At 36.3% G+C, this 12,154-nt stretch overlaps 1 protein-coding gene across 10 annotated transcripts in view; it reads right to left on the bottom strand.

Moving 5' to 3' along the window:
• SPAG9 (sperm associated antigen 9) overlaps window positions 1-12,154 on the bottom strand; it is a 151,943-nt gene that overhangs the window by 80,104 nt on the left and 59,685 nt on the right. For 6 of the 10 annotated variants that reach the window (XR_009731342.1, XM_061391348.1, XM_061391347.1 and 3 more), the window contains exons 3-4: window positions 11,619-11,689; window positions 2,649-2,743 (exon numbers count right to left, since the gene is read on the bottom strand). Coding sequence is in view for 9 of the 10 variants with exons in the window: in XM_061391348.1 (XP_061247332.1) it covers window positions 2,649-2,743; window positions 11,619-11,689 (166 nt within the window). In the remaining variant the exon portion in view is untranslated. Of the gene's footprint in view, window positions 1-1,821; window positions 2,605-2,648; window positions 2,744-11,618; window positions 11,690-12,154 lie in introns of those variants that run through there. The other 4 variants (XM_061391354.1, XM_061391355.1, XM_061391352.1 and 1 more) reach the window with 2 other exon arrangements.

Raw genomic sequence — 12,154 nt, 5'->3', positions numbered from 1 at the left:
GACCCATGCACATTTCCTGGAACTACTGCTTCTTGCCAACTGCGCTTCAGTCATGTTTGAATCTTTGCAACTCTATGGACTGTAGCCTATCAGTGTCCTCCATCCATGGGATTCCCCAACCAAAACACTGGAGATCTGGACTGCCACACCCTCCTCCAGGGGTATTTCTGACCCAGGGATCGAACCCATCTCTCTAAGTCTCCTGCACCGGCAGATGGGTGCTTTACCACTAGCACCACCTGGGAAGCCAATCTTAATATTAAAGACTTCGGTATCTTCCTTCAGTCAGATCAACAGCAACTTTTATGTCAAGAAACTCTTTGAATTTAATCATGTTATTTTATGAATAAAATAGCTAGAGCTGATATAGTTTTACTAAAAATGGAGTAAATATAAATGATTATGAAAAGTATTTACTTGTTTAATTTACAATATATCTTTAACTGTTTAAATACAAATAATCATCTCACGAATTTTTAAAATGACTCAATGGGGTAAGAAGTTCAAAGGAGGAAACTCGGGTACAGAGATTAAGTAATTTGCCAAAAGTCCCACAGCTCATGTGTGGCAGAGCATTTGTAGCCTGGTAGTCCAACTCTGAACCTCTTATCCACAGCATAGTACTGGCTTCATAAATGGAACTGAAACCTAGGACAGCCCTTTAAAATTAATCTTACTTTAATGTTCTTGAGTTTCAATTTCCTAAGCCTATATATACATACACACAAATCCTTTATGTACTAAAATGTACACAAAGCAAAAAGATTGCTCCCAGTTTTTATAAAATCAGGAAAAAAATAAATAAATGACCAAGTTTTAAGACCACAGATGAAATTTAATTTCTGGACTTTAATGTTGAACATGAGGATGAGGAAATTTACTACTTTAATTTCTCTTTAAGTCCACAATTAGGAGTTGAGTTTTAAGTAAACATTTACATAATAAAAGCTATACATTATGAACCTCCATTTAAAAACCACACACGAAGCAGAAATCTCAACAAATCAAATTTTTATCTTGGTGAGTTAGAAAACAAAAGAAACCACAACATTAAACCTCTAAAATATAGAAAATGGTTCTTAGAGCATGCAAGTACAGTGACCAGCAGAAACGCTACAGAGATTAATGATATCCCCACAAGCAGGCATGGATATCTGTTACCCAAGTCTACAAAGAAAAGGCAACATCTGACAAAACAATAGTGAATAGGCTTTGTAAAGCTTTCCAACTTTGATGCATAAATAATTGGGAGAAAAAAATGAATTCCTTGCCCTAAAAGGTTTAAATCCTTTCACTTCAAATATATTTTGCTGTAGGAGGAAAATATTTAAATTGTCAGTTCCCATGAACTGCTATCAAAAACTGTAAAAAGGATGCCTGAATCTCCAACAGTCAAAGGATCATTGGAACAAAATACACACCTATGGCCTGTGTCTAATCAACTACAAGTCCCACCATAAAGATATTTGCTTCTAAATGCTCAGATGCTCTCATGAAGCGGTTGTGTACATTTGGACCCAATGCTCTACTCCTATTTTCCCTTTACTAGTTGAACCCTCTGCTTAAAACAAGACCACTCTGACCTTGTATTTGTGTATAAGTACAATCTGAAAATCCTTTTCTTAAGTGGGTGGTTTCCAAACACAAAGCATATCCCTAAGCGATAGCCTATAAATTACTATATATAAGAATAGAAGTCTTAGCTTCAGGCCATTTTCCATTGTTTCAATCTGCAACATGAATGATTACAAAGAACACCCATAAAGCTAAAAATAAAAGAAAAACCAACTAAAAAAGGGCTTCTAAGAGAGACTGAAGTACCTGAGTATCCTTGGTAGGTTCTGCGTCAAAGCTGGCACTCCGGTAGAAATAGAGAAGTGCACAAGCAGCAAGACGGAGAGAGATACTAAGATAGCAGAATTAATGACCACCGCCCCGCCAACAAAGCCAAACACAAACAGCAGCATGCATCCAGGACTCATGGCGCTGTGCTGGCATGGTGAAACACCCGAACCAGGAGGCCTACACGGGGGCCAGAGGGGTATCTTTGTAGTGAGGATCTGTCATTCAGCTGCTGCCACAAAAACAATGCCATCGGCAGCAGCTTTCCACTCCATCCTGCTGCAGCTCCGAAGCGCTGACGTCATCCTGCTCTCACCGCCTCATAACCATAGAGCTGCTGCTCCTAGCATTTATGCAGCAATCCAGAGCAGAGGCCAGCCTATTAACTGTTTTCCTCCCCACTAAGAGGCCTGGCTTAGCTCATTGGCTACAATGCTTGGAGATCTACATAATTTATTCACACTCCTACATCAAACAGAAGTCTAGCTAACCCTTTCAAACATGTCTCTCTGTAGCAAAAACGACTTTTAAACCAATTATACAGGTGAAATGAAAAATTTACAGCATTCTGACAAAAATTTTAAACCTATACAATCTTTGTTAAGTATCAGAAAACAATGGCTATTAATTTACCTTTTCATTAGTGAAAGTTGTTTTGTTTTTCTATGCTACCCCCTCCTATAGCATTCCAACTACAGCAGGGAGAGAGCTAACTATTGTTTGAGGATTAAAGAACAGAGAGAAACAGAAAGAGATTATTTTATTTTCCTTTTTCCCAAGGCAAAAATGTATATAAAAAAGCTTACCTAATTCTACTATGAGCTGTGGATTCTAGTTGATCGCTCCCTGAGATCTGATGAAGTTTTGTTCTTTCTAAGTGTTCCATATAATTATGGATCATCTATTTTGAAGAAACAAAAGAATACACAAAATTTTAAGACTAATACCTGGAAAAAAAGTATAACATTTTAACAAGGGAAACCTTTTAATATAAATTTCTTATTTATCGGACTACTCATGTTCTATATAAAAGAATATTAAGGATGAAATTTTATTTTATTCTCAAAGGGATATGCAAATGCTTACATTTAAGGATGCTAGAGTCTGGAAAAGCAGCCAACATTTTGCTTAACAAAGCAAAAAAATTCTTTTACAATATGTAATGCTATTAAATAAGTCTGACATAAATAACACAAATTGAATATAGACATTGGGAAGGAACTGACAAGAGATTACTGATTAACGGGGACAGATGACACTTGAGAAATCCATTGCTAAAGTGGGAAGCAACAAAGAAATTAACTTGAAACTTCAGTAAAGATAATTTTCAATTTAATACCGATATTTATTTATTTTTGCTACAGATTTAGTTCAAAGAATGCTAAAATATTCTCTCCTATGTTAGCCTGCTAACTTACTGGAATCATTACTTAATATAATCATATAAAAATGGCAGCAAACTGAAACAAATGAAAAATCAGAGCACATTAACTCTTTAATAAGGAACCATAAGACACAAACTGAATATGGCAATAAAAAATTCAAGAATATCAAGAAATTCTGTCAAGAAATTCTACAGTCTGATTTGATTCCGTTTTTTTTTTTTTTTTTTTGGCTACGCTGGGTCTTAGTTTTAGCATGGTCTAGTTCCCTGACCAGAGATCGAATTCAGGCCCGCTGCATTGGGAGCATGGAGTCTTAGTCACTAGACCAACAGGGAAGTCCCTGATTTGATTCTTAATATAGTTCCACTTATAAGAGACCCAAACCTGGTATTAAAACATGTAAAATGAAACAGTTTCCATCATAAAATCAAAAAGGCTTTGCTAGATGTTGAAGTAATCTGAATAAGAAAAAAATGAATACGAAAAGTTATGTTAGCAATTTCAGTTTAGTTCAGTCGCTCAGTCCTGTCTGACTCTTTGCGACCCCATGGACTGAAACACGCCAGGCTTCCCTGTCCATCATCAACTCCCAGAGCTTGCTCAAACTCATGTTCATCAAGTTGGTGATGCCATCCAGCCATCTCATCCTCTGTCGTCCCCTTCTCCTCCTGCCTTCAATCTTTCCCAGCGGCAGGGTCTTTTCAAATAAGTCAGTTCTTTGCATCACGTGGCCAAAGTATTGGAGCTTCAGCTTCAGTAGCAGTCTTTCCAATGAATATTCAGGACTGATTTCCTTTAGGACTGACTGGTTTCATCTCCTTGCTGTTCAAGGGACTCTCAAGAGTCTTCTCCAACACCACAGTTCAAAAGCATCAATTCTTCAGCGTTCAGCTTTCTCTATGGTCCAACATCCATACATGACCACTGGAAAAAACATAGCTTTGACTGGACGGACCTTTGTCAGAAAAGTAATGTCTCTGCTTTTTCATATGCTGTCTAGGTTTGTCATAGCTTTTTTCCCAAGGACCAAGTGTCTTTTATTTTCATGGCTGCAGTTAACATCCACAATGATTTTGGATACCAAGAAAAGAAAGTCTGCCACTGTTTCCATTGTTTCTCTATTTGCCATGACATGATGGATCCAGATGCCATGATCTTAGTTTTTAGAATGTTGGTTTTAAGGCAGCATTTTCACTCATTCTCCTCTTTCACTTTCATCAGTTCCTCTTCACTTTCTGCCATAAGGGGGTGTTATCTGCTTAACTGAGGTTGTTGACATTTCTCCCAGAAATCTTGATTCCAACCTGTGCTTCATCCAGTCCGGCATTTCTCATGATGTACTCTGCATATAAGTCAAATAAGCAGGGTGACAATATGCAGCCTTGACGAACTCCTTTCCAAATTTGGAACCAGTCCGTTGTTCCATGTCCGGTTCTAACTGCTGCTTCTTGATCTGCATATGTTTTTCTCAGGAGGCAGGTAAGGTGGTCTGGTATTCCCATCTCCTGAAGCATTTTCCACAGTTTGTTGTGATCAACACAGTCAAAGGCTTTAGCGTAGTCAATGAAGCAGAAGTAGATCCTTTTCTGGAATTCTCTTGCTGTTTCTATGATCCAATGGATACTGGCAATTTGATATCTGGTTCCTCTGCCTTTTCTAAATACAGCTTAAACATCTTGAAGTTCTTGGATCACACAGTGTTGAAGCTTAGCTTGGAGAATTTTGAGCAGTACTTTGCTAGCATGTGAGATGAGTGCAATTGTGTAGTAGCTTGAACATTTTGAACATTTATGTTGAACACTGCCTTTCTTTGGGAATGGAATGAAAACTGACCTTTTCTAGTGGTGGCCACTGCTGAGTTTTCCAAATTTGCTGGCATACTGAGTGCAGTACTTTTACAGCATCATCTTGTAGGATTTGAAATAGCTCAACTGGAATTCCATCACCTCCACTAGCTTTGTTCACAGTGATGCTTCCTAAGGTCTACTTGACTTCACACTCTAGGATATCTGGCTCTAGGTGAATGATCACACCATTGTGGTTATCTGGGTCATGAAGATCTTTTTTGTATAGTTCTTGTGTATTCTTTTTTGTATATTTCTTGTGTACTCTTTCCACGTCATCTTAATATCTTCTGCTTCTGTTAGGTCCATACCATTTCTGTCCTTTATTGTGCCCATCTTTGCATGAAATGTTCCCTTAGTATCTCTAATTTTCTTGAAGAGATCTCTAGTCTTTCCCATTCTATTGTTTTCCTCTATTTCTTTGCATTGATCATTTAGGAAAGCTTTCTTACCTCTCCTTTCTATTCTCTGCGTTCAAATGAGTATCTCTTTCCTTTTCTCCTTTGCCTTTAGTTTCTCTTCTTTTCTCAGCTATTTGTAAGGCCTCCTCAGACAACCATTTTGCCTTTTTCTTGGGGATGGTCTTGATCACTGCTTCCTGTACAATGTTACAAACCTCAATCCATAGTTCTTCAGGCACTCTGTCAAATCTAATCCCTTGAATCTATTTGTCACTTCCACTGTATAATCATAAGCGATTTGATTTAGGTCATACCTGAAAGGTCTAGTGGTTTTTCCCTACTTTCTTCAATTTAGGTCTGAATTTTACAATAATGAGTTCATGATCTGAGCCATAGTCAGCTCCTGGTCTTGTTTTTGCTGACTATAAAGAGCTTCCCCATCTTTGGCTGCAAATAATATAATCAATCTGATTTTGGTATTGACCATCTGGTAATGTCTATGTGTAGAGTCATCTTTTGTATTGTTGCAAGAGGGTATTTGCTATGACCAGTGCGTTCTCTTGGCAAAACTCTGTGTTAGCTTTTGCCCTGCTTCATTTTGTACTCCAAGGCCAAACTTGCCTGTTACTCCAGGTATCTCTAGACTTCCTACTTTTGCATTCTAGTCCCCAGTGATGAAAAGGACATCTTTTTATGGTGTTAGTTCTAGAAGGTCTTGTAGGTCTTCATAGAACCGTTCAGCTTCTTTGGCATTAGTGGCTGGGGCAAAGACTTGGATTACTGTGATAATGAATGGTTTGCCTTGGAAACAAACAGAATATTCTGTCATTTTTGAGACTGCACCCAAGTACTGTATTTTGGACTCTTTTGTTGACTATGAGAGCTACTCCATTTCTTCTAAGGGATTCTTGCTCACAGTAGTAGATATAATGGTCATCTGAATGAAATTTGCCCATTCCAGCCCATTTTAGTTCACTGATTCCTAAATGTCAATGTTCACTCTTACCATCTCCTGTTTGAGCACTTCTAATTTACTTTGATTCATGGACATAACATTCCAGGTTCCTATGCAATACTGTTCTTTACAGCATCGGATTTTACTTCCATCACCAGTCATATCCACAACTGGATTTTGTTTTTACTTTGGCTCAGACTCTTCAATATTTCTGGAGCTATTTCTCCACTCTTCTTCAGTAGCATAGTAAGCACCTACCAACCTGGGGAGTACATCTTCCAGTGTTGTATCTTTTTGCCTTTTCATATTGTTCATACTGTGGCTATTGTGACTAGTGCTGCTATAAACACAGGAGTGCATGTATCTTTTTGAATTACAGCTTTGTCTGAATATATTCCCAGAAGTGGGATTGATGGATCATATGATAATTCTATTTTTAGTTTTTGAGGCACCTCCGTACTGTTTTCCACAGTGGCTACACCAACTGACATTCCCACAATTTAAAGAAATGTAAATACCAAGAGTAGGCAAGAAAAGGAGAATATTCCTGAAATTCTTAAAATTACAGCATGGAATAGCTTTGTAAGTTGCTAAACTTTAGCTGCATGAAGATAGATTTCAATCTCAAATAACTTGAAATATGCATTGTAGCAATATTAAAAGGATAGCTACTGAAAGAAAATTTAAACAAGTTTTAAAAATTTATTTTTAACAAGTATGCTTTTGTTAGGAGTTCCCTGGTGGTCTAGTGGTTAGGATTCCATGTTTTCAGTGCTGTGGCCCAGATTCAATCCCTGGTTGGGGAACTAAGTGAGATCCCACAAGCTGCACAGTGTAGCCAAATAAATAATAAGTATGTTGTGAAATTTATACTCGGCATGGAAGCATATACAAAAATTAAGACATATATAAATCAATTTGAAAGTGTTATTTACTTCAGATAAACAAGAAGTCTGATGCATGGATTAAGATGGGTAATTCCATCAAATCAAATATAAAAGAATCAACCAGGCTGTTCCCCAAGTTAAAATTAGTACAAATAAGAAGTGTATCAGGCAAAAAAAGATGAATATATAATCACACAGATATGTATATGAAAGCATTTTTAAAAGCTTTTAAATTTACATAATTTTAAGTTTAAATGTTTTCTCTTTTCCAACAGTTCTGCAGAAATACAATTTTTGTGTTTGTGTCAGTGAGGCAGAAATGCTGAGTTGCTTCCATCTAGTATCAGGAAAAACTTCAAGTGAGGAAGAAATTTAAATGAGACTAGCATAACAAAGTGATGGTCGGACCAAATATATCAATTTAAAATTTCAAAAGATTTTAGAAAATCTAAGTTGAATTCTTTTATAATGGAAAGTAATCATATGAATTTGATTCATTCAAATGAAGACTAAGTTCCTTTAGGGATTGAAATAAATAGAAATCTCTCCTAAATTGAGTCTATAATAATCTATTTATTCAATATAAAAAAAATTAAAAGATTAAATAAAATGCAAAGATACAGAATTGGTTCTACCCAAAACAGTCCGTTCTACAGATTGACTACTGTCTTAAATAAATTTAAAATTTTTTATTTTAGATGTTGAATTCCAAACCAATTCCCAATCAAAAAAGTGATCCCAAGTAACTGGAGATACAGTATTCTAACATTCCAAAATGGTCTACACAATGAAACTGGTTTTAACCCAATTGAACTAGCACTTAGTAGGACAAAAGAACAACAACAAAATGGCTGCTAATATTTATTGATCACCATCTACATATCAGCTAATGCATGTAGAGCTACTGTTTCAATTAATCCTCAGAACAATAATATGATTTTCTAGATAAACTCCATTTTAAGGAGGTTAAAATAACTTGTCCAATTTGACCAGCTAGTTAATGATTAACTGCGTTCTGTCAGTAGCTAGCTGGCTTTTGCAGCCAGAATTCAGATCCATCTGACTCAGTCATCAGAGCAGTTAAGGATTATGAGACTTGCAGTGTATCCAGGTGCCGTTTCAGTCACTTCTGGAGGCAGGCAATAAGCTCACTGTCCTTTTTTCATCACACCCACAAGAAAACCCCACATTCTAAGACATTTCCTGATGTCTGAAGTATATTCTATATAAGCACAAAAAAGTAGATAAAATAAATTATACATAAAAATTTAAATTTTAATTAAATTTAAATTTAGGGCTTCACAGAGTAGCTCTGTTTTTTTATTAAAACAAAACCAACTGAGTTTTGGACAATGAATGCTGCAAGGTAGAAGAGAGGTATGAAAGTAAAATAGAATATATTTTAGATAATCTATTTTGGGTCCACCAGACCCATCCCTCCTGATCTCAGAACTACAACTCTCAATTTTCTCAGGTATGCATATTAATTCACACATATTCAAGAGTCAATTCAGCAACAAGTAGCTGGAGTCATGGAGAAGGATCCCAAGCACACTATTTGGAACATCCCAAATCCCCTCCCACCTAGAGAAATTTTCACAGCAGACATTGATTTAGCTTTGGCTAAAACTGAAATGCAAGACAACAGTTATTAGAAAAACAAGGCAAAAAAGAGAGATTTTGGAGACAAAGAGCATGAATCCTTTTAATTCTGTTGGCCTTTAATCTTTCCATATGCAGTTCAGTAAGTATATCCACAAGGCCACAATTCTTAAAATGGTTGAGACACCATGAAACAAAGAGACAGAAAATCTTCTAGTGCATTTAACATGTGTTTCATAACTTAAAAGCACTGAAAATTCAGGAAAAGGGAATCAGAGAGACCTAGATTCAAATCCAGTCACATACTAGCATAGCATTTGGGACAAATCACTCCATATTCTCTTTTAAGCTTCAGTTTGTAAAATGGGGGTGGGTGATAAAGAGTTTGCTCAGAGGATAAGACGAGAATGCATTTAAACACTCCTTGGAGTAAGACAAGGGTTCAAGTTTTTGGTGATTAATGAGTATGTATATTTCCTCCACTGTCCTTTTAAGCAAATTCAATAATGTGTATAAAATTTTGAATTTGATTAGAGAGCAGTTATTCATATTAGGAAACGAGCCCGAGATTTCCCTTAAGCAGCAAACAACGTGTTTGATAAAAGTGCTGTCTAAACAACTTTTTTGTGTACCTATAAAAAAGGGTACTGAGTTAAAAGTAACAATGGAAAGATTAAACCCTTCAGACTTCCTTTCCCAGAAGGTTTTCAAAATTTACCTTTAAAGGACCTAGTTCTTTAGCACTGGATAGCAATTTATAATTGCTAATTGAATGGTATTTCTAGTACAGATGTATAAATACACAAACACATTTGAAAGAAGCCATATCTGTGTCTTATAAACATTGCTTGAGGCAGAGCAAAATACAGAGAGCCTATCAGAGGACAGAAGCTGCTTATGACTAAAGGAGGGGATCTTGTGAAAATGCTACATGTAAGATCTTTCACAGTTATTAGACAGGCCCAACTCTCTGCCTTGGTATTTAAGATTTTCCTGAGATCCTTCTTTTTTTCTGTTAGACTGTTCTCTGAAGGAATGCCGTCCTTCCCTGGTGGCTCAGAGGTTAAAGCGTCTGCCTGGAATGAGGGAGACCCAGGTTTGACCCCTGGATCGGCAAGATCCCCTGGAGAAGGAAATGGCAACCCACTCCAGTACTCTTGCCTGGAGAATCCCATGGAGGGAGGAGCCTGGTAGGCTACAGTCCATGGGGTCACAAAGAGTAGGACACAACTGAGCGACTTCACTTTCACTTTCTTTCTCTGAAGGAATAGAAATATAAAAACTATGTACATATATGAGAGAAAATATGTAATTTCACTTTACAATGACTTTAAGACAGCATATATTTTAGACATATTTCAATTTAACAATCCTCAATTACAAAGGTTAATTAAAATCTTCAATAAAAAAACGTAATTCATTATTCATCACTATCAATTATTTATGGCACATAAACCTATTCCCACAAACATGTTTGTAATTATCAGCATTGATAAGAACTACCAGTACAGCACACTGTTGGGGCATGAAATGAATGGTGTGAAAAGAACAAACAATAAACCTTTAACAACCAATTGTTTTTTAACAGTCTTAATATGTACCAAATACCATCTTATTCAAATGTGGTTATTTTTTCATATGTAAGCTATTCTGTTTTCCCAAAGCTCTATGGTTCCAGCCCTCTGTGGCCAATCTTTTTCCTTTACCACTCATCAATTCCGTGACACTTCATGCTTGGTACATGGCTATGTTAGCTAAAACAGTAATAAACCTCACATGCCAGGAAGAAATTCCAACAAGGTGTGGAAGGTGTTAAAAGCACATTACTCTCAAAAACAAATGAAACTGACTGCAGTGAGTGGGGTTTTATACTACTTTAAAGCAACAATATAGGTCCCTACTGGAGGCAGGATAAGAGATCACCCCCAATACTGAAAGGAAAATGGAAGCTAAAGACTAAACCGTCCGTATCACGGGAAAGTTTGGACTAGAAAGAGAAAGAGCAATTATTTTTTTCATGTAACAGTGCATGTGTCTATGAAAATTCTGTTTAAGTGTGTGAACCCCAGTTCACAATTTTCACCTGAAGGAGACAGAAAGAAACAAACGCAACACAGGAAAGGCTGACAGAGAGTCATAAAAAGGAGTTTTTTAAACATTTTCTAACTTGCTTTGAAGAGATTATGTGCAAGAGTTGTTAATCTGAAACACTGAAACTTCATGCAGAAAATCTGTTTTAGAGTCATTTTAAGACATTATAATTCGTTTGCCATTTGTTATGAGCTTAATGCAAATTAAGTACTTTATACTGCATTAAAAATGTAGAGACTCTGACCAACAATCTGGCAATCCACCATGTCCCAACAGGTATCAAAATAAGTTATATCAATTCTCTCATATTAGTATCACGTATACTTTTTAATATGTACAAGTTAGGTTTTTACTCAACCAGTCAAAAACATAACTATTGGAAATGCCTTAATAATTACATTATTCATAACATGAAAAGTTAACTCCAGATAAAAGACATTAAAGTCAGTATTTGGTAACTAAGTAAATGCTACATGACATTTAAAGCTTTCCCAAATAATAACCCCCAAGGATAATACTGGCTGATTTTCAAAGAAAAATTAAAACATATTTTCTAGGGTTAATTTCTTTATCTTAATGTTAGTATGGTAAGAACCAACCTAGAAACCCACCTCAGTGTGTCTCTGATGCAAGGCATTATATTCTTTCTTCAGTTCCGCTTCTCTTTCTTCAAGTCTGCTAACTGAAATTAAGATACATACACTTAATCAAAACCAAATTAAAAATTTACTTGAAAATTCTATCTTTAAAACTTGGATTGGTTTATCCATAATCCTTGGTAACTGCAAGCCTCGTTACTCCATATCAAAGTCTTCACAAGGCTAGTGACCTTGCTTCATATCCTTAATAACATTTTTGCAGAGGGAATAAACAGAATATTTTTAAAAAGACTAAAAACATCTTACTGCTTCTCCAATATGCTTATGTAATAAACATCCTTATCTAAGTAGGTTTTTAACATGATACAGAATTACCTCTTTGAAAAAGATTATACAAATCTCCTCACAGAAGTCTTAACCTGAGCCTAACCCCAAGAGTTGACTCATTGGAAAAGACCCTGATGCTGGGAGGGATTAGGGGCAGGAGAAGGGGACGAAAGAGGATGAGATGACTGGATGGCATCACCGACTCGATGGACATGAGTTTG

This window comes from Bos javanicus, chromosome 19 (assembly GCF_032452875.1).
Source record: "Bos javanicus breed banteng chromosome 19, ARS-OSU_banteng_1.0, whole genome shotgun sequence".
Taxonomy (NCBI): Eukaryota; Metazoa; Chordata; class Mammalia; order Artiodactyla; family Bovidae; genus Bos; species Bos javanicus.
This window is presented reverse-complemented; position numbering and strand designations above follow the sequence as displayed.